Source organism: Pristiophorus japonicus, chromosome 7 (genome assembly GCF_044704955.1).
Source record: "Pristiophorus japonicus isolate sPriJap1 chromosome 7, sPriJap1.hap1, whole genome shotgun sequence".
Taxonomy (NCBI): domain Eukaryota; kingdom Metazoa; phylum Chordata; class Chondrichthyes; family Pristiophoridae; genus Pristiophorus; species Pristiophorus japonicus.
Window position 1 is genome coordinate 61,958,608 of NC_091983.1, and position 23,358 is coordinate 61,981,965.

General features: G+C 46.8%; 1 protein-coding gene across 1 annotated transcript in view; it reads left to right on the forward strand.

Moving 5' to 3' along the window:
- The first annotated feature begins 2,043 nt into the window (after nt 1-2,043).
- slc66a3 (solute carrier family 66 member 3) overlaps nt 2,044-23,358 on the forward strand; it is a 53,453-nt gene continuing 32,138 nt past the window's right edge. The window contains exon 1 of the mRNA XM_070884994.1: nt 2,044-2,359. Coding sequence (XP_070741095.1) covers nt 2,214-2,359 — 146 coding nt within the window. The 5' untranslated portion in view covers nt 2,044-2,213. The remainder of the gene's footprint in view (nt 2,360-23,358) is intronic.

The window sequence follows — 23,358 nt, forward strand, 5'->3', positions numbered from 1 at the left end:
ACCGTTGCACACCAGCCACCACACGGGCTTGGGAGAGCTAGGTCTTGGTCCAGTGGCAAGGATTAACCAAGACGACTGGAGACCTGCTCTGCTACACGACGTAGCGCGCACACATATCACAGTGTGGGCTGGCCCGTGCAGCCCCTGGGCCCTCGGCTCTTCTGGGCTCCGTACCCTCATCCGTCGCACCTCCGCCACGATCTTTCACTGCTCCTCCACCACAAGCACTCGCCGCTCCTCCGCCCCGACCTTCCCACTCCTCTGTACCTGGATCCTGCCGATGTTCCTGCCCACGCTCCAAAACGGCGACCAGGGTTTTGATGACGTCACCCAGTCGCCCATCTCAAAATCGTCGCGGAGCAGCTCGCGCTGAAGTTTGAAGTCGTACGCCGCTCCAGCTCTTTTATAGCCCGACCTGTGGAGCTGTTCTCTCACAGATCAGGGAGCCACCAAAATGCGAGGGTATACATATCAGGAAAGAATGAACAGGATGGGTCCCCTTTCTCTTGGAAAAAGGCTGAGGGGTGACCTACTTGAGGGGTGACCACTTGTGAGGAAGAGCATAACTTGAGGCCATCAATATAAGATAGTCACTAAGAAATCCAATATGGAATTCAGAAGAAACTTCTTATGCAAAGAGTGGTGAGAATGTGGAACTCGCTACCACAGGGAATGGTTGAAGCAAATAGTATAGATGCATTTAAGGGGATTAGACAAGCATATTAGGGAGAAGGGAAGAGAGAGTTATGCTGAAAAGTTTAGATGAGGAAAGACGGGAGGAGTCTCGAGTGGAGCATAAACGCTGGCATGGACTGTTTGGGCAGAATGGCCTGTTTCTGTGTCGTATATCCTATGTAATGTAATCCTATGTAATATGCCCATCATAAACATAGAAACACATCATGGGATGGAATGTATTTATCAAAAAACATGGGCAGAATCTAGCGGTGTTAAACTGGTTAGACATATTCTGGGAGATTTCATCATATGGCCTCCTGCCTCCAACAACTCCACCCCCACGCTCCTGCCATTGGTCGCCAGTTACGTCCATCCTCACTGTGCACCGCCTTCTCACACCAATTGGAAGGGAACTCTTCGTTACCCCAACTGGATGATTCTTGATTTGAAAGTCAAATGGCCCTCTCCTTCTCCCGCCCCACCACCACCATTTCCAATATTATTATTGTCATCATCATCATCATCATCATCATTGGCAGTCCGGCGGAATCGAGGAAGACTTGCTTCCACTCCTGAAGTGAGTTCTCTGGTAGCTGAACAGTCCAATACGAGAGCCACAGACTCTGTCACAGGTGGGACAGATATTCGCCGAAGGAAGGGGTGTATGGGGCTGGTTTGCCGCATGCTCCTTCTGCTGCCTGCGCTTGACCTCTTCACGCTCTCGAGACTCCCTAAGCAAATGCTCTATGCGGAGCTCCTTCACGGCAAACGAGCCAAAGGTGGGTAGCGGAAACGTTACAAGGACACCCTCAAAGCCTCCCTGATAAAGTGCGACATCACCACTGACACCTGGAAGTCCTTGGCTGAAGACCACCCTAACTGGAGGAAGTGCATCCGGGAGCGTGATGAGCTCTTCGAATCTCAATATTATTGTAACAAAAATAATTTTAGACACATTTCTTTAAATGCCCCTGATTTTTCTGCTGTGTTGCTCAGAGCAATGTCCAGATTAGCCTTTCATTCCTGGAGACCCCAGGACAATCCTGGAGTGTTGACAACTCCAGTGTCAGCCAATGACACGGGTGGAATGGGACACGTCTGCCTCTTGCAATGGGACATGTCTACTGTGGGACCCAACCCTTCCCCGACTGGCCACTGGAAGCCCACACTTGCAATACTATTGCTGCACACACTAAAAACCCGTGCACTGGCGTGTTACAAAAAATTGCAACTGGTGTAAGGAGTGGAGCGTATGCCCACCTCTCCAGCACTCACTGCTGAAAATGATGTACGTATTATTATTATTTTTGCAAAGTCGAGTTGTTGCTGCAGTGAAGAGTGTAGAGGGGAGGAGACTCCCGGGGTCGGGGCTGGCCCGGGAGTTCCCGGTCCTCCCCCCTCCCCTTGCCCCGCTAAGTCCCGCCTTTTTCCGGCCGAGTACGGGCCGCGCCACAGCTCGATATTCAGTTCAAGGCGTATCCGGAACAGGCGCTGCCGGGCGCTGTGGTGTTGCCGGGCGGTGCCGAGGAGCCGCAATGAAGCTCGAGTCCGCGCTGGTGCTCGCTAACTCCAGTACCTTCATCGTCTGCATGGTGCTCAAGTTCCCGCAGATATTCACCGTGCTTGCCGCGAAAAACGCCCGAGGACTGAGCGTCCGCAGCCTGCTGCTGGAGCTGAGCGGGTGAGTGGCGGGGGGAGAGGGGAGAGTGGCAGGGACCTGGGGAGAGGGGACAGGGACCTGGGGAGAGGGGCAGAGAGAGGGGGCAGGGAGAGTGGGGAGAGGGGCAGGGACCTGGGGAGAGGGGCAGAGAGAGGGGAGAGGGGCAGAGAGAGGGGACAGGGACCTGGGGAGAGGGGGGAGAGGGGGCAGGGACCTGGGGAGAGGGGGCAGGGAGAAGGTAGAAAGAGGGGAGAGGGGCAGAGAGAGAGGGGGTAGGGACCTGGAGAGAGGGGGTAGGGACCTGGGGAGAGGGGCAGAGAGAGGGTGTAGGGACCTGGGAAGAGGGGCAGAGAGAGGGGGCAGGGACCCGGGGAGAGGGGAAAGAGAGGGGCAGGGACAGAGAGGCCGGGGACAAGGGACGGTTCAGGGGCCCCGGGGAGAGGGGCAGGGACCCAGGGAGAAGGACACAGGGGCGAAGAGGGCACGGGACAGTGGGGCAGGGGCATAGGCCGCTCCGGGGCGCCTCCAGCAACACTGCTTGGCACCGCTCCAACTGGGTGGCCAAACATTTGCTTGTCACACTTGGCAACTTACTGAAATGCAATTTTTATTTTTACCTTCATTCTTGAATGCCAATGAATTTACTGAGACATTCAATATCAAGGAACTTTGTACAAAGTTATAACTTTGGATTGATTTTACTCAACTTCCTCTTTCTCTTTTTTTGAATAATTCTGAGATCTTCTGCTCTGGTTATCTCCTACCTCGAGACTGTTAAGTTAACTTTTACACTCTAGTCTAAAAGATGCTTTTGCAAAATGACTACAAAATCTGTGTGACAAGTTTGTGGGAACATTATTTGGTAAAGATAGAGGCTATCAGTTTTGAACATGACGTCCCCTCCCCATCACTGTTTTAAAACTCAAAGGACGATACATTAGGTGGACATTGAAAACATCCTATAATGTGGATCATTTCAGGATAATACTCCTGATTCTGAATATGTTAGACTCTCGCACCCAAAAATATAGCTCCATTTTAAATAAACCTGAATAGTATTGTTTTACTTTACATTTACATTTTAAATTGGGTTCCTAATTAAAGCTGTGATTGTGCCAATTCCTTGTTCTGGACAAGTTAGAAACAAACCCAGTGCTCCCACCTCCATTGACTGGAATGTGTAGCAAGGGTTGGCTGAAGCATTGCTGCTTTACTGAGTCTAATCAGAGTGTGGAATTTATGTAAAAATGGCACTTCAGTTGGGAGGGAAGAAAAAGGTCTATTTTGGAAACAGGTTATGTTTTTGTTAAGGAAATTTTGAGAAGCCCATTATGGAGCTGTACTATCGATAGTGTTAGCTGTGGCTCAGTGGGTAGCACACTTGCCTCTGAGTCAGGACATTGTGGGTTCAAGTCCCACTCCAGGATCTTGAACACAAAATCTAGGCTGAGGGAGTGCTCTCTTTCAGATTGGAGGTGCTCTCTTTCAGATGAGATGTTAAACTGAGGCTCTGTCTGCCCTCCCAGATGAACATAAAAGATCCCATGGCCAATATTTGTCCCTCAAATCAACATAACAAACAGATTATCTGGTCATCACCACATTATTGTTTGTGGGAGTTTGTTGTGTGCAAATTAGCTGCTGCGTTTCCCACATTACAACAGTGACTGCACTCCAAAAGTATTTAATTGGCTGTAAAGCACTTTGAGACGTCTGATGGTTGTGAAAGGTGCTATATAAATGCAAGTCTTTTCTTTTTATTATTCCTATAAATATGTCTGAACTTTGAAATTGTATCTTTTTAATGAGTATATTGTATTTTCATTCTTTTGGAGCGGCTACTCCTTCAAAAATAATCTTGCACATTTCTAGCCCAGCTGGTGCAGCCTCTGGTCCAGTTAAACTGGAAAGACAGATTAAATGCTGTTTTGGTAATGAGGTCAAGCTGTAGTCTGCTCAGGCCTCAGAATAAGATTGCCGGTACTGTCGTGCAAGCAGGATTATTCCACTCTTCTCTTATTTCAAAGTTACTTGAATTATTAGGAATAGATTGTATTGTATACTTAAAAATAAGTGGAATTTAGATTGATTGGCAATTTTGAATTTGTGATTCTGTCATTAGCGGTACCAGTTAAAGCATACAGCTCCTTTTTATAAAAGTAATTTGAGGTATTTATTTTTGGACATCAGTATAAAAATCTGAATTCTCATTTATTGTTCACAAAGCAGCCAACAAGTCTTATCCCAGGTTGGATCATTTGGACTTTGGATAATTCAGATGAATCGGAATAGGCACAAATTAGATCTCATCCTAAAATATATAATCTCGCTTTAATTGGCAGTATTACTGTGTTATGCAGTTTACATAGTGTTGGACAAAAGGACTTGTATTGATAGCACACCAGTATATTTATTTGTATTTTGGAATGTTTTATTTTCTCAGTCCACAGGGTGTATTTACCTTTGTGTAAAGTTAAAGAAAACTTCTACAGGGTATTGTTAAACTGTTAGTATAAACCAAAGTCAGTAAGACAATTTTCTTGTTATACACAGAGAGGAAATTATAGCCCATGGTGGTAATATATGACACCAGTGTTATCATAAAGCACTGTATTGTGAAAGAATTTGAAACTCGAGGCCAATGACTTATTGTATAAATAGAATATCACATCAGACCAGATGGCTAGTTCCTAGCATTCATCTGTTTACGAGGAAGAAATTAAAATTATATCTGATTAACCTTTTGCATTTGTTAAAAGAATAATGGTAATACAGGTAATCATTGGTGCAGTTTTTCATTGATGGAAATATTTATGAAGGTAAATTTGATTTAAAGATGATGGACTCTACAACCAGGAAAAACAGTGGTCTGAGAACTGTTCTCCTAGCTATGACATAAGAACATAAGAATTAGGAACAGGAGTAGGCCATCTAGCCCCTCGAGCCTGCTCCGTCATTCAATAAGATCATGGCTGATCTGGCCGTGGACTCAGCTCCAATTACCCGCCCTCTCCCCGTAACCCTTAATTCCCTTATTGGTTAAAAATCTATCTATCTGTGACTTGAACACATTCAATGAGCTAGCCTCAACTGCTTCCTTGGGCAGAGAATTCCACAGATTCACAACCCTCTGGGAGAAGAAATTCCTTCTCAACTCGGTTTTAAATTGGCTCCTCCGTATTTTGAGGCTGTGCCCCCTAGTTCTAGTCTCCCCTACCAGTGGAAACAACCTCTTTGCCTCTATCTTGTCTATCCCTTTCATTATTTTAAATGTTTCTATAAGATCACCCCTCATCCTTCTGAACTCCAACGAGTAAAGAAACAGTCTACTCAATCTATCATCATAAGGTAACCCCCTCATTTCCGGAATCAGCCTAGTGAATCGTCTCTGTACCCCTTCCAAAGCTAGTATATGCTTCCTTAAGTAAGGTGACCAAAACTGCACGCAGTACTCCAGGTGCGGCCTTACCAATACCCTATACAGTTGCAGCAGGACCTCCCTGCTTTTGTACTCCATCCCTCTCGCAATGAAGGCCAACATTCCATTCGCCTTCCTGATTACCTGCTGCACCTGCAAACTAACCTTTTTTGGGATTCATGCACAAGGAGTCCCCGATGGAGGGCACTCTACGCAGGGGTCCTCCCACTATTCATCGGGGACTTGGCCTGGAGGGTGGTGCACGGAGCAGTGCCGTGCAATAAATTTTTAAGCCGGTTCACGGACTCCCAGGCCACCTGCAATTTCTGCGGTCTGGAGGAGTCCGTGTTCCATGTTTTTATTGAGTGCACGAGGTTGCAGCCCCTGTTCCATTATTTAAAGGGGCTGCTCCTGAAATTCTGGCTGCACTTCAGTCCCACTCTCCTGATCTTTGGGCACCCTGTGCGGAGGGGAGCGGGTAGGTCCGAAGGCCTCCTCGTAGGACTGCTCCTGGGCACGGCCAAGGGTGCCATCAGCCGGTCCAGGCAGCGGGCGGTCGAGGGGGTCGTTCAACCTGACTGCCTGCCTCTCTTCCGCTCTTACATCCGGTCCAGGGTGTCCTTGGAGATGGAGCACGCGGTGTCCACCGGTACGCTCGCGGCCTTCCGCGAGAGGTGGGCACCGGAGGGACTGGAGTGCATCATCACGCCCGGCAACCAAATTTTAATTTGATTTTACGTTTTAAAGTTTAATTTGTTTTCATTGCCGGTGCTTTTAGTGTCCCCCTCCCCTTTTATAGGGGGCACTGGAAAAATTTGATTTTAGCGCCCCCAAAAAAAACCAAAAAAAAAGGAAAAAAAAAAGGGGCCTTGAAAATGTCTGCTGTGTCACCCAGGCGGGTGGCATGGTTTTAATGTTTATGTTTATTTTCAGGTAAACTCAAAAGAGTTTCATGCACAAGGAGCCCCAGGTCCCTCTGCACCTCAGCATGTTGTAATTTCTCCCCATTCAAATAATATTCCCTTTTATTGTTTTTTTCCCCAAGGTGGATGACCTCACACTTTCTGACATTGTATTCCATCTGCCAAACCTTAGCCCATTCGCTTAACCTATCCAAATCTCCTTGCAGCCTCTCTGAGTCCTACACAACCCACTTTCCCACTAATCTTAGTGTCATCTGCAAATTTTGTTGCACTACACTCTGTCCCCTCTTCCAGGTCATCTATGTATGTTGTAAACAGTTGTGGTCCCAGCACCGATCCCTGTGGCACACCACTAACCACCGATTTCCAACCGGAAAAGGACCCATTTATCCCGACTCTCTGCTTTCTGTTAGCCAGCAATTCTCGATCCATGCTAATACATTTCCTCTGTTTCTGCGTACCTTTATCTTCTGCAGTAACCTTTTGTGTGGCACCTTATTGAATGCCTTTTGGAAATCTAAATACACCACATCCATCGGTACACCTCTCTATCCACCATGCTTGTTATATCCTCAAAGAATTCCAGTAAATTAGTTAAACATGATTTCCCCTTCATGAATCCATGTTGCGTCTGCTTGATTGCACTATTCCTATCTAGATGTCCCGCTATTTCTTCCTTAATGATAGTTTCAAGCATTTTCCCCACTACAGATGCCTATAGTTACCTGCCTTTTGCCTGCCCCCTTTTTTAAACAGAGGTGTTACATTAGCTGCTTTCCAATCCGCTGGTACCTCCCCAGAGCCCAGAGAATTTTGGTAGATTATAACGAATGCATCTGCTATAACTTCCGCCATCTCTTTTAGTACCCTGGGATGCATTTCATCAGGACCAGGGGACTTGTCTACCTTCAGTCCCATTAGCCTGTCCAGCACTACCCCCCTAGTGATAGTGATAGTGAAAAAAAACAATAAAAGGGAATATTATTTGAATGGGGAGATAGTGATGGTTTTTGTGTCTTCCACTGTGAAGACCGAAGCAAAATAATTGTTTAAGGTCTCAGCCATTTCCACATTTCCCATTATTAAATCCCCCTTCTCATCTTCTAAGGGACCAACATTTACTTTAGTCACTCTTTTCCGTTTTATATATCTGTAAAAGCTTTTACTATCTGTTTTTATGTTTTGCGCAAGTTTACCTTCGTAATCTATCTTCCCTTTTTTTATTGCTTTTTTAGTCATTCTTTGCTGTTGCTTAAAATTTTCCCAATCCTCTAGTTTCCCACTAACCTTGGCCACCTTATACGCATTGGTTTTTGATTTGATACTCTCCTTTATTTCCTTGGTTATCCACGGCTGGTTATCCCTTCTCTTGCCCCCCTTCTTTTTCACTGGAATATATTTTTGTTGCGCACTATGAAAGAGCTCCTTAAAAGTCTTCCACTGTTCCTCAATTGTGCCACCGTTTAGTCTTTGTTTCCAGCCTACTTTAGCCAACTCTGCCCTCATCCCACTGTAGTCCCCTTTGTTTAAGCATAGTACGCTCGTTTCTGACACAACTTCCTCATCCTCAATCTGTATTACACATTCAACCATACTGTGATCACTCATTCCGAGAGGATCTTTTACTAGGGGATCGTTTATTTTTCCTGTCTCATTACACAAGACCAGATCGAAGATGGCTTGCTCCCTTATAGGCTCTGTTACATACTGTTCTAAGAAACAATCCCGTATGCATTCTATGAATTCCTCCTCCAGGCTACCCCATGCGATTTGATTTGACCAATCGATATGTAGGTTAAAATCCCCCATGACTACTGCCGTTCCTTTTTCACATGCCTCCATTATTCCCTTGATTATTGCCCGCCCCACCGTGAAGTTATTATTTGGGGGCCTATAAACTACGCCGACCAGTGACTTTTTCCCCTTACTATCTCTAATCTCCACCCACAATGATTCAACATTTTGTTCATTGGAGCCAATATCATCCCTCACAACTGCCCTGATATCATCCTTTATTAACAGAGCTACCCCACCTCCTTTCCCTTCTTGTCTATCTTTCTGAATCGTCAGATACCCCTGTATGTTTAATTCCCAGTCTTGGCCACCCTGCAACCATGTTTCTGTAATGGCCACCAAATCATGCCCATTTGTAATGATTTGTGCCGTCAACTCATTTACTTTATTTCGAATGCTGCGTGCATTTAGGTAGAGTGTTTTCATCCTAGTTTTTAAACCATGATTTTTAGTTTTGACCCCTCCTGCGGCCCCTTTATATTCAGTGGCCCTTTTTGTTTCTTGCCTTGGGTTTCTTTGCCCTCCACTTTTACTCATCTCCTTTCTGTCTTTTGTTTTTGTCTCCTTTTTGTTTCCCTCTGTCTCCCTGCATTGGTTCCCATCCCCCTGCCATATTAGTTTAACTCCTCCCCAACAGCACTAGCAAACACTCCCCCTAGGACATTGGTTCCGGTCCTGCCCAGGTGCAGACCGTCCGGTTTATACTGGTCCCACCTCCCCCAGAACCTGTTCCAATGCCCCAGGAATTTGAATCCCTCCCTGCTGCACCACTGCTCAAGCCACATATTCATCTGTGCTATCCTGCGATTTCTACTCTGACTAATACGTGGCACTGGTAGCAATCCCGAGATTACTACTTTTGAGGTCCTATTTTTTAATTTAGCTCCTAGCTCCTTAAATTCGTCTTGTAGGACCTCATCCCTTTTTTTAACCTATGTCGTTGGTACCAATGTGCACCACGACAACTGGCTGTTCTCCCTCCCTTTTTAGAATGTCCTGCACCCGCTCGGAAACATCCTTGACCCTTGCACCAGGGAGGCAACATACCATCCTGGAGTCTCAGTTGCGGCCGCAGAAACGCCTATCTATTCCCCTTATGATTGAATCCCCTATCACTATCGCTCTCCCACTCTTTTTCCTGCCCTCCTGTGCAACAGAGCCAGCCACGGTGCAATGAACTTGGCTGCTGCTGCTCTCCCCTGATGAGTCATCCCCCTCAACAGCAGTCAAAGCAGTGTATCTGTTTTGCAGGGGGATGACCACAGAGGACCCCTGCACTACCTTCCTTGCACTACTCTTCCTGCTGGTCTTCCATTCCCTATCTGGCTGTGGATCCTTCTCCTGCGGTAAGACCAACTCGCTGCACGTGCTACTCACGTCATTCTCAGCATCGTGGATGCTCCAGAGTGAATACAACCTCAGCTCCAATTCTGCAACGCGGTCCGTCAGGAGCTGGAGGCGGATACACTTCTCTCACACGTAGTCGTCAGGGGCACCGGAAGTGTCCCTGAGTTCCCACATGGTACAGGAGGAGCATAACACGTGACCGAGCTCTCCTGCCATGCCTTAACCCTTAGATACAATTAAATTGGCACAACAATGTTACAGTTTACTTACTGATATGAAAAAGAAAAGCTACTCGCCAATCACCAGCCAATCACTTACCCCCTTGGCTGTGACATCACCTTTTCATTCCTTTCTACTTTTTTGCCTTCTCTCCCCGCTGTAGCTGCACCGGTACGCCTTTTATAGGCCGCTCCGACGCTGCACCCGCCTCTCGGCCACTGCCGCTGCCTGTGGAACACCCGCTGGGCCTTTTATAGGCTGCTCCGACGCTGCTCCCGCCTCTCGCCAACTGCCGGATATATTATATTTAGACTACCTTGGTGATTTGCTGTGGTATTTATGAAACTGGGCTAAATTGCTTTTTAATAATGGTGCAGTTATCACAGTAAGCCCTTGTGGAAAGCCACCTTACCTTTACTATTGGGTGTTTATGCAGAAGTTTCCCACAAGATTGAATCGTTGGGTAGAGTCCATGAAACATGCTCTATGGAAGGAGGGAACTTTGATGGCTCACTGACTTTTCTCATTCCATGCGTTCTTATGTTCTTCAGTTCACTTTTGTTTCTAGTATCAATCATGCTAATTAAAAAAGATAATTATAAATTAGGATGTTTTTTTTATGGAAAGGTTGTTGGCAGATCACAAGGGGAAAGGTGCTAGCTAAATTTAAAAGGGCTCAGGGTAGAAAAAGCAGCAGGATGCTGAAAGAAATATCGGTGGTCTTGTGGGATACCCTGTATTGTGTTCCGAACACAGATGAGGCTGCACACAGGGAGGTTAAAGTAACAGTGACCTCAGTCTTTAATAAGACACTCCAGAGTGAGGAACAGGCCTTAGGGGCCGGCTTATATACAGTGCTCCCAAGGGATGTTGGGACTTCAGGGGATAAGTTCCCTGGTGGCAGAACATGGGAGTGCATGCTTTACAGATACACAACATTCTCCCCCCCCCCCCCCCCCCCCCCCCCCAAAAGTCAAAATGAAAACTATTCACAAGGTGAGGCGGTCGGGAGCCTTTCTTTCCCTGGTGGACTGCCTCGGTACAAATGTCTGTTCTGGTGTGTTGATTGTGCCCTCGCTGGGCTGGCGTTGGGTTGCCCCTGCAGGTTGCTAGGTGAGCCTGGGTTGTTGGGGGTGATGGGTTCGATTTCCTGGTCCGGTGTGGTGTCGTTGATCCTTTGGGTGTGTGTTTATGGGCTCAAAAAATGTGGTGTCTGCTGTGGGTTGTTCAGGGCAGTCTGAACCGCAGCCTCATTTGGTCCAGGTGCTTTCTGCAAATTTGTCCATTGTCTAGTTTGGCTACAAACACCCTATTCCCTTCTTTAGCTATCACCGCACCCGCGATTCACTTGGGACCATGTCCATAGTTTAACACAAACACAGGGTCATTCAGTTCAATTTCCCGTGACACAGTGGCGCGACCATCGTTTACATTTTGTTGCTGCCTCCTGCTCTCTACCTGATCATGCAGGTTGGGGTGAATCAGCGAGAGTCTGGTTTTAAGTGTCCTTTTCATGAGTAGCTCAGCTGGGGGCACCCCTGTGAGTGAGTGGGGTCTTGGGACAGGCGGGTTTGGAGTGAGCCTTCTATGACTCGTTTAAGGCTCTGTTTGATGGTTTGTACTGCCCGTTCTGCCTGCCCATTGGAGGCTGGTTTAAACGGGGCCGAGGTGACATGTTTGATCCCATTACAGGTCATGAATTCTTTAAATTCGGCACTGGGGAAACATGGCCTGTTGTCACTGACCAGTATGTCAGGCAGGCCGTGGGTGGCAAACATGGCCCTCAGGCTTTCAATGGTGGCGTTGGCGGTGCTTCCCGACATGATTTCACATTCAATCCATTTTGAAAAAGCATCCACCACCACCAGGAACATTTTACCGAGAAACGGGCCCGCATAGTCGACATGGATCCTTGACCATGGTCTGGAGGGTCAGGACCACAAACTTAGTGGTGCCTCTCTGGGCGCGTTGCTCAACTGAGCACATATGCTGCATTGCCGTACACAGGACTCTAAGTCACAATCGATACTGGGCCACCACACGTGGGATCTGGCTATCGCTTTCATCATTACTATACCCGGGTGTGTGCTGTGGAGATCCGAGATGAACGTCTCCCTGCCCTTTTTTGGTAGCACTACGCGGTTACCCCACAACAGGCAGTCTGCCTGAATGGACAGCTCGTCCTTTCGCCGCTGGAACGGCTTGATTGGCTCTTGCATTTCAACGGGGATGCTGGCCCAGCTCCCATGCAGTACACAGTTTTTTTACTCTGGGCAGCAAAGAATCTTGGCTGGTCCAAGTCCTAATCTGGCGGCCGTGACAGGTGATTTATCATTTTCAAACACTTCCATGACCATCAACAAGCCTGCGGGCTGCGCCACCATCAACAAGTTTGCAGGCTGCGCCATTTCCACCCCTGTGGTGGGCAATGGTAGCCGACTGAGAGCATCCGCACAGTTCTCGGTGCCTGGCCTGTGGCGGATGGTATAGTTATAGTGCGAGTGCCCACCTTTGTATGCGGGCTGAGGCATTAGTATTTATCCCCTTGTTTTCAGCGAACAGGGATGTGAGGGGCTTGTGATCGGTTTCCAGCTCAAATTTGAGGCCAAACGGGTACTGATGCATTTTCTTTACCCCGAACACACACGCTAATGTCTCTTTCTCAATCATGCTGGAGGCCCTCTCGGCCTTAGACAAGCTCCTGGAAGCATAGGCGATAGGTTGCAACTTCCCCGCAACGTTAGCTTGTTGTAATACACACCCGACTCCGTACGACGACGCATCACATGCTGGCACAAGTCTTTTACACGGGTTATACAATACAAGCAGCTTGTTGGAGCATAAAATGTTTCTGGCTTTCTCAAAAGCAATTACTTGTTTTTTTTCCCCAAACCCAGTTCTCACCTTTGCGCAATAACATATGTAGGTGCTCTAAAAGGGTGCTTAACCCCGGTAGGAAGTTACCAAAATAATTGAGGAGTCCCAGGAACGACCGCAGCTCCGTGACGTTCTGTGGCCTGGGCGCGTTCCTGATAGCCTCCGTCTTGGCGTCTGTGGGCCGAAAGCTGTCTGCCGCGATCTTTCTCCCCAAAAACTCCACTTCTGTTGCCATGAAGACCTCTTCGATCCAGCCCTACGCGATCCAGTCGCTGGAGGACCTCCTCCAGGTTTTATAGGTGCTCGGCAGTGTCCCGACCCATGACCAATATGTTGTCCTGAAAGACCACCATGCGTGGTACCGACTTGAGTAGGCGCTCCATGTTTCTCTGGAAGATCGCTGCAGCCGACCGAATTCCAAACGGGCATCTGTTGTAGATGAACAGTCCCTTGTGCGTGTTGATGCAGGTGAGGCCCTTCGAAGACTCCTCCAGCTCCTGCATCATGTAGGCTGAAGTCAGGTCGAGCTTGGTGAACGTCTTGCCTCTGGCCAGCGTCGCAAATAGGTCGTCTGCCTTAGGGAGCGGGTATTGGTCCTGTGGCGAGAAACGATTTGCGGCGATTACTTTATAATCGCCGCAAATCCTGACTGTGTCATCACTTTTGACTACTGGAACAATCGGGCCGGCCCACTCGCTGAATTGCACTGGGGAGATGATGCCCTCGCGTTGCAGCCTGTCCAGCTCGATTTCCACTTCCTCCCTCATCATGTGAGGTACCGCTTGCGCCTTGTGGTGAATGGGTCGTGCTTCTGGGACCAAGTGGATCCGCACCTTCGCCTCGGAAAAGTTTCCAATGCCTGGCTCAAAAAGGGAAGGAAATTTGTTAAGAACCTGGGAACATGAAGCCTCATCGACATGTGATGGCGCTCGGATGTCATCCCAGTTCCAGCGGATTTTGCCCAGCCAGCTCCTTCCAAGCAGTGTGGGGCCAGTGCCCGGGACAATCCAGAGTGGCAGTTCGTGCATCGTGCCCTCGTAGGTGACTTTGACAATGGCGCTGCCCAGGACAGTGATGAGTACAATGTTCTCAGTTCTCAGTTTCATGTGGATGGGGCTCAGGGCTGGTCTGAATGCCTTGTTGCACCACAGTCTCTCAAACATCTTTTTACTCATGATGGATTGGCTAGCGCCAGTGTCCAGTTCCATGGCTACGGGTAAGCCATTCAATTTTACGTTTAATCGAAAATGTGTGCACCCCATGTACTTCAGCATCTGCCTCCTCTCTCAGGCTCGAAATTGCTTTGATCCACCATGGACCGATCTTCCTCTGCCACGTGGTGGTTAGCAGGTTTTGCAGAGCTTGCAGCTCGTTTGCAAGCTCGTTGGAGGTGCCCCATTGTTCCACAGCTCTTGCAAACATACGCTTTTGAAGGGGCATGAATAGGCTGAATGGAAGCCTCCACAACACCAACAAGGTGTGAATTGCCTTGCATTCATCCTTTGTTGCGGACTCTGAGTCATCTGGGTCACCTGAGGCTTGCTGGCAGTTGCAGACTTGTGGGTTCTGCCCTGTACATTTCTGCTCGCGAACACAGTTCCAGTTAATTTATGAACATTGCCAGCACTTGTGTGCTGAGAGATTTGTTTGGTGTTATCACTGGTGGACATAAACGCTTGTGCTATCGCCTTACTGAGGGTCGGTGTCTCTACAGTCAAAAGTTTTCATTGGATGGTTTCGTGGCCAATGCCCAGTTTAAAAAAAAAAGTCTGAGCATTTGCTCCAGGTAGCCATCAAACTCACATTGTCCTGCACGTCGCCTTAGCTCGGCGACGTAGCTCACCACTTCCTGACCTTCAAATATCTGGCACATGTGGAACCGATACCTCGCCATCAGCACGCTCTCCCTCGGGTTAAGATGCTCCCGAACCAATGTACACAACTCCTCATACGACTTATCTGTGGGTTTCACTGGAGCCAGAAGATTCTTCATGAGGCTGTAGCTCGGTGCCCCGCAGACTGTGAGGAGGACCGCTCTCCTTTTTGCAGCGCTTCCTTCTCCGTCCAGCTCGTTGGCTACAAAGTACTGGTCTAGCCATTCGACATAGGCTTCCCAGTCCTCACCCTCCGAGAACTTCTCCAGGATGCCCACAGTTTGCTGCATCTTTGCGTTGGATTCGTATTCTCGTTGCCAATTATTGTGTTCCTAACACAGATGAGGCTGCACACAGGGAGGTTAAAGTAACAGTGATCTCAGTCTTTATCAAGACACCCCAGAGTGAGGAACAGGCCTTCGGAGCCAGCTTATATACAGTGCTCCCAAGCGATGCTGGGATCCCTTGGGACTTCAGAGGATGAGCTCCCTGGTGGCGGAACATGGGAGTGCATGCTTTACAGATACACAACACCCTGCTAACCATTTTCAGTTCCTCAGAGGTCTGGGTAGTGCCAGAAGATTAGAGAAAAGCTGTGTTAATCCCCTTGTACAAATCTGGGTAAATATAGACCTCACTTCTGGTGGGGGACATGATGGTATCATAAGAAATGCTTTAAAGGAACATTCAGGGATTTTTGGGATGCTTAACACAGTCTCAGAAATCAGAGGTCATTTTAAAAACTTAATACAATTTTGTTGACAAGGTGACTAAAATGGTAGATCAAAGAGACCCGGCAAACAACATCTACTTGGATCTCCAAAAGGCTTTTGATAATATGCCATAATGTGTGCCAAAACTAAGTTTCATAATGTGTGTGGAGGCGGGGTAAGAGGGTTGTGGAAATATCAAAGAATTAAGAAGTTAGATCATACCTGGGGTCTACTTAACCAATAAACTCTTGCACAAAAAACAAGCAGACATTGACCTCTGAAGGAGATAAGGGAAGGAGGTAAGGTTGTAAAGCTGCACGATAATAAAGCCAAATTCAAAGGAGTCAGCCTGGGTAAGAGATAGTGTGCAAATACTGAATGGCAATTGCTGATGACTGAACGAAAGGTCAGGTGTAGGAATAGCAGAATGAAGGCCAACGGATAGGAGGGAATTACCATAACAGAACCAGCTGGGGGAAACAATAGGGGTGGGAAAGGATGAAAAGACTTAGTTGATCAAGATAAGGTTTACACATGGTAATGAAGACAGCAACTTGGAAATAACTCTTGGAGGCAAGGGACAGGTTGCGATAACAGCAGAATGTCTCTGTACTACTTGTTTAATCAAGCAGGCAATTAATAGCAACCGACACATGGTTAACTGAGAGAAGAAAGGGTATAAAGATAGACAAGTTCGGACAATCCAGAGCGAGAACCTAGGAACCACACTGAGCAGACGAATGTACCAGGTGCAAGACCCTTGAAGGTACAGTGTCAGGACTGCACTGATCACCTGGGGACGTATTGGGTAACTATAGAGTATAAGTAGTGAGTCTTGTTCTACTTCTGTATTAAACGAATATTAACGGTACCGCCATTGTCTCGTGTGTAATTTAATATTTCACTCCAGAACCATCGCAGGCAACTATTAGTCACACGACTAGTGAAATTGTCCTTTGTGCAGCACAGTGGAGCTAAAATGAAAAGGTAACTTGGCTAAGGGAGCGTGAACTAGAGGTGATCCGGGACTCCTGAACTGGCCACGCAGGTCTGTTTTGTTGCCTATCCCAAAAGATCTGGGAAGTAAAGGTTGGTAAATGGAGTCAAGTACACATAGGCCCGAGGGCCTTTCCTCATCCCCAATACATCTATCTGGTGTCTTAGTAAAAAATAGTACGTCGGTTCACACTTCCTGTCTGTGCAACTTGACTTCTGTTCTCATATTTTTGTCACATTTGTGTGCCAACCTTTTCTCATTACAAGTTCGTATGTCCACATACTGGGATTGATAGTGGGTGGTGGTTTGAGTCATAATTGTGAGGATGAGAGAGAGTGAGATTTTTGTGAGAGGTTTTGCATGGGGGGGAGGGGAGAAGAGAGAGAAAAAAAACGCAGGAAGGGTGTGTGTATGTGTGTGTGATGAAGGAGGGTTGAGAGGTGGTACAGAGATTGCAAAAAACAAAGGCAGACATTTATTCTAATTTGATGTAGAAGACAGCGAGATGCAAAAAAATGTTAAGGGAAGAGAAATGGAAGACGAGTGAGACCGAGGCAGAAGAGGATAGACAGTAACACAAAGACAGATCAGAATGGCCGTATCCTCCAATTCACCATTTTGGAAATTGGATGGGCTAAATTGATCAAATAGCCGCCTTCCGTTTCTAAAATTTCTTGTAGAATGCTGAATTGCAAAGCAGAATTTGCATAATTAATTTTATAAACCATTCCCAAGAATTTTTATTTTTAAACAAAAAGCTATTAATTTTAATCGAAAAACTTCCTCTGCAAGGGTGAATCATATGGCAGATTACAACACTTTGTATTTATATAGCGTCATTTAACATAGTCAAACAAAACTTACCACCCCACATAGTGAGATATTAGGGCAGACTTGGTCAAAGAGAGAGGTTTTAAGGATCGTCTTCAAGGAGGAAAGAGAGGCGGAGAGGTTTAACGAGGGAATTCCAGAGTTGAGGGCCTATAAGCAGCCAATGATAGAGCATTTTAAATTGGGGATGTGCAAGAGCCCAGAATTGGAGGAGTGCAGGTATCTCACAGGATTGTAGGACTGGAGGAGGTTCGTTATCATAGGCAATCCCTCGGAATCGAGGAAGACTTGCTTCCACTCTTAGAATGAGTCCTTAGGTGGCTGAATAGTCCAAAATGAGCGCCACAGACCCTGTCGCAGGTGGGACAGATAGTTGTTGAGGGTAAGGGAGGGTGGGACAGATTTGCCGCACACTCTTTCCGCTGCCTGCGCTTGATTTCTGCATGCTCTCGGCAATGAGACTCTAGGTGCTTAGCGCCCTCCCAGATGCACTTCCTCCATTTCGGGCGGTCTTTGGCCAGGGACTCCCAGGTGTCGGTGGGGATGTTGCACTTTATCAGGGAGGCTTTGAGGGTGTCCCTGTAACGTTTCCTCTGTCCACCTTTGGCTCGTTTGCCATGAAGGAGTTCCGAGTAGAGCACTTGCTTTGGGAGCCTCGTGACTGGCATGCGGACAATGTGGCCTGCGAGGCCATGGTAGGATTTGAATATAAGGAAGAAAATGTTAAAATTGAGGTGTTGCTTAACTGGGAGACAATGTAGGTCAGCGAGCACAGGGGTGAACAGGGCTTGGCGTGAGTTAGGATATGGGCAGCTGAGTTTTACAGTAATCCCTATAGTTGCCAGCAGCGTGAGTGGCTTCCCAGGCTTGTTGTTAGGATTTCTGATTTAAAGGGCCGGATTTCAGCTTTCGGTGTTTTTCAGCGTAAACAGTAGCGATACATGAAAATTAACATTTTTAGGCCGAACTTTCAGTCTGTGCCAGGGTAAGGGAGGTGTTCTACGATTATTCATGGCGCAAAACGCGACTTTCGGCAACTTTAGTCCAGGGTCGTTTGCGCTGCGAGAGAGGCCTTGGGAGGGAGATAAAAATTACAAAAAACATTCCAAAAACATTTATAAGACCCTTAACTAACTAATCGCTGCAAAAAAGTAAAAACGTTAACTTTTTTTTCAGGTTTTCATACTTACCGCTGCTGGCAGAGCTGCACCGACAGGTTTGACCTGTCGCTATTCTGGGCATGGCGTAAGGGTCGGGAGAGAGCCGAAAGCCCCTCGGTAACGCAATCCGCGTCGTTACATGTCCGGCGCACCTCTCCCGGGCTTTGCAACCGGGTTTTCGCCGCAGAGGGTCAAATCGTGGCGAAAATCCGGCCCAATCGATCTCAAATAGATTCTGCAAAACACACATTTCAGTTGGTTGAGTTAAAGTTTCCACTGAATCACAGGGACTTGAAGGTGTTTCCTACCTGATACCAAGAAATAGATAGATAGCATTCAGCCTAAAAAGTTTCAGTATTCACTGCTCTAACCACAAACTTTGTTTTACATTTTTAAAACAGAATTGCAACAGTACATATGTCAAGGAATTTTCCAGATGAATTCATTTTCAAATTGTTGCACCGAAATACGCCAATCTCGTATAATCACTGTCGTTGGAAGATGGTGCACATTCCATTTCATTGGAAATGGAAAACTAAGGCAATTGGGCTCCATCGAGTAGATAACCTGACTGTCCCTTCAATAATGAGCGGTGCCAGCTTTGGGCACTCTGCTGCTAAGGGCAATACCACCATAAATGAACCATCCATCCTCTCTCGCTGCAAAGTGTGTTCCCTTGGTTGCTTCACGGCAGGCACTGTGAGGATGCTTTATTCATTCTGTCTTTATGAGCATAACTGGAGCTATTGTGAGGCAGGTCTGTGAGAAAGACACAAGGTAAAATTGGGGTAGTACAGCATAAATAATTCTCTCTGTAATTGTTACTAAGATACTGTAGGCTTAAAACATTTGATATAAGGCCTTACTAGATCAGCTTTGCAAGTTGGGGCATTGGTTTGGTGGCTGCCACATTGATGAGCATGTGCCTGTCAAATATGGGGAGCGTAATCATAGAATCATAGAAATTTACAGCACGGAAGGATGCCATTTCGACCCATCGTGTCCGCGCCGGCCGACAAAGAGCTATCCAGCCTAGTCCCACTTTCCAGCTCATGGTCCGTAGCCCTGTAGTCTACGGCACTTCAAGTGCACATCCAAGCACTTTTTAAGGGCTGGACTTTCCGATCCTTTGCGCTCCGGGTTTCGCCTTGGAGCGGCATGAAAGGCGGTGTTCAGGTCTCCTGTGCCCCTTCGCGATCCTCCGGTCTGTTTTTGCAGCGGCGCTCAGTAGCACCATCGGGAAAAGCTGCGCCGGATGAGCAACACCTCTCGTTGCAACACCGGCAGTAGTTTGGCCACTTGCCTGATCCGTCTACCCGGAAGTACACCCGCAATGACCACCTGGGAAATCAGAGGAAGGTAAAGTGCTCCAAAGTGCGAGTGTTCTTTACATTTTTTTCAGTGATTTGTGTTGTGGCGTGGGCAATGTTTTGGGAATGTTTTTTTTTAAATGTTCACCCCCCCCCCCCCCCTTCATCTCTGGCATCATCTATCCCTGAGGAGTTGTGGCTTCATATCTGTTCTAGGTCAGGAGCGCACACTGCCCAGCACTTTAGTTAGCGAGTTTCCCATTTTTGTGCCTCAAAGTGTACAACGCCTCCCTTCGCACTGCGCCCCCGACGCAGGGCCCAGATGACACAAATTCCTTACCAATGCGCAGACTATTCCCGGCCGATAACTTTCCCGCCTTGCCTCTGTTTTCGCTCCAAAAACAGAAAAGCCTAAAATCCAGCCCTATATGTGTTGAGGGTTTCCGCCTCGATCACCCTTTCAGGCAGTGAGGTCCAGACCCCCCCCCCCCCCCCACCACCCTCTGGATGAAGACATTTCCCCTCAAATCTCCTCTAAACCTTCTACAAATTACTTTAAATCTATGCCCCTGGGTTGTTGACCCCTCTCCCCTCTGTAATGTCTAATAAAACTAAACAGAAATGTTGCAAGAAAATATATAATATAATACATTTAACATAAAGCTGCGGTATGAACAACCAAAGAATTAAAGTGCTTGGATGCTGACATTTTGGGGATAAAAAAAATCATAGCCCTAGATAGGTTTCTCTCTGGCCTGGTACCAACTCAGGTAAAGTATAAGGATACAACTTCAGGACCATGGGGACTGTAAGTCTTGTACAGGTCTAGTACTGCAGTAATACATGTAATACTGATACGCTGCAGGTTTTCTATTTCTAAATTGCATTACTAATTTAGAAGGTGTACACTGGCATCATCTATCCCTGAGGAATTGTGGCTTCATATCTGTTGTAGGTCAGATACCCTATCAGAACAGCCAAGTCCTCGACAGGTAACAAAATGCAAGAGTTGATGGGCAGGGACTAAATGGGCAGAGATATGAAATTTGGGTATTGCACAGTTCTCCTCCCGATAAGGACAGGAAGCATTTAAATTCCACAAATATTAATTGCACTAGTCTTGAGCTGAATTCAGTATTTTTGCTCCCCCCGCAGAGCTTTTCATCCATTTTACACAGAATAAAATTAATTTCCCAGTAGGAAAATGTGTAAGTTTATTCTGTATATTTTAAGAGTTTTACATGCTGGGGTGGAAATTCCAACAGATCAGGTGTATGGGAACCAGGAAATCCGCTTTGCCAGGTTCTCGCTTGACTTTTATAGTGTGTGAATTTCCAGCTGGCCTTTTAAGATTGTGAGAACATCACTTTAATAGACAATCTGGCCAGCTGTAAAATCCTTTGCAATAAGGTCTCAGTGTACCCAGTATGTCTATATGTAGCAGGGGTAAAAACTCTGGCCTTCCAGGAAATTACTACTTGCGGCACAGCTCTAGGGTCAATGGGCCCAAATTTCCCCATGAGTTGCACCGTTTTTTTGGTGTAACTTGATTTTTTTGGTGTACTTTTTTAGTTTCAAATATGACCATTTAATTTGCGCCAGTGTAAGTGAGTTAGTTAGGTTTTTTGTTAGGTCAGTTTTTTTTTCAAAAGGGGGCGTTCCCAGTCACTTACACCATTTATGCCAATCCGGCCAGAAAAAAGTTGTACTAAACTAACTTAGGGCAGCGTATGGGTCCACATTTGTCCGCACAGAAAGACATTACTTCCAGTTAAGGAATCGGTGCAAGTAACTACATTTCAAGCACCACCAAGCACCAAACAAAGCGCAAAAAGTAATGAGCAATTAATTAACAAATAAAATAGAAGGAACCCTGCACTTAAAGCACCAAAATCAATCAGTAAATAAAAAATAGAAGCCCTACCTTAGGGAACGCAGCGGGCCGCCGACGAGGGAGCCCATTCGGTCAGGGCTAGGGACAGCGTGCTTCGGGCCCCTCCCACACAGCCTACAGCGTGTGTTTGCAGAAACGGCCTGCCAGAAGCTACTGACTCTAGTGTACATGTGCAGAGATCCCGGCACTGTGTTCAGTGCCAGGACCTGGCTCCGCCCCCAATCCATTGGGCCACGCTGTGCCATGACGGAGGAGAGGCTCGGGAGCGGCCAAAGTACGGAGGTCTTTTTTCGGTGCGCTTGGAGGCGGGCAAAAGCGGCGCAGCTCGAGTGAGGGCGCCAGAAAAAGAGGTTAGGGAAATTTGGGCCCTTTGAGATGAGCTTGTCTGCTGTGGCTCTAGAACTGCCATCTAAAGAGGGCTAACCACAGAGGTAGTACCAGAAGAGGCCCCTCCATGGGCAGAGCCACATCAGTTTCCTCAAACATCTTTGCAGCAGATGAATATTAAGCCAGGATCCCCCAGAGGAGATATTATTCTAAATGACTGAGCCTTCCCTGTAACTAACAGTAATGTGCATGTGCATTATCCAGTGGCCTAATACAGTTCAAACACTCCCCTGTATTACCTCAGCTACCAAGGATGCCGTCCATCAATCTACTGCTACCTTACTCTGCAGCAATTGGACAGAATTGAAAGAAGGTGAAAACATGCCTCGCTGTTACTGCAATAACTTTTCAGGGTGTAGCTTTAAAGATGTAGGTGTGACAAGATTTCCAGTGTAATTTGAATTGGAAAGTGCTGTGCTGCAGTAGGAAAAATACAGTCAAACAACGGAAGAGCTGTTGGGTTGGCTTGATTATTTTGCTTGCAGCCGCAGTCAATATGCAACATGTTGAGAGGAATCTCTGGCATACACACTTGTCCATTTACTTGGTGTAGGGAAATGTCTTAATTTTTTTTTTTAATGCCTGAAAACGTGTTTATGCATTTCCCTTGAATGCACCATGTATGACTCTTGGTATTTACACAAGTCACCACCTCCTCTCGGTAATCTGCACTCCCTTCCTGTGGGGAGGGTGCCCTGGAGTGCTAAATGGGGCAACTCCCCACTGGCACACCTTGTGCAGCCATTGCCTCACTCCTGAAAACCATGTGTATTTTGCTTACGTTGGCTCCATGACTTATTTCATTTGAGGTTTCAGCCTGTACACTCTAAAATATGCTCAGCTTTAAATGGCTGATGTAGCAATACAGGAAATCTTTCTTCTCCCCTTCCCTCCCCCTCTGAACTCCCAGCAGTAGGATACATTCACACTTGGAGCTCTGCATGTATAATGTACCCCAATCCGGAAGATGGGATGCAATCCATCATGCCTAAGTCCTTCAAAGTTACAGCTGTCCTGCCACTTCTTTGCACATCAGGGAAAATCTACCCCTTATCCTCCTTGCATTGGAGTCTAGTCATTAATACTTTTATTTTATACCTCCCAGATATTCTTGTTACTCTACAGCAATAATTTTTGATTTGAAATGATTTAACTTTTTAAAAAAAAATCTTTGTCTGCTGTGTATTGTGTTTCTGATGCCAAATTATGTTGTGATCAGTTACAACAAGTCATTCTGCATAAGTTAGTTAAGCCTTTTAAAGAAAAAAATATTCAG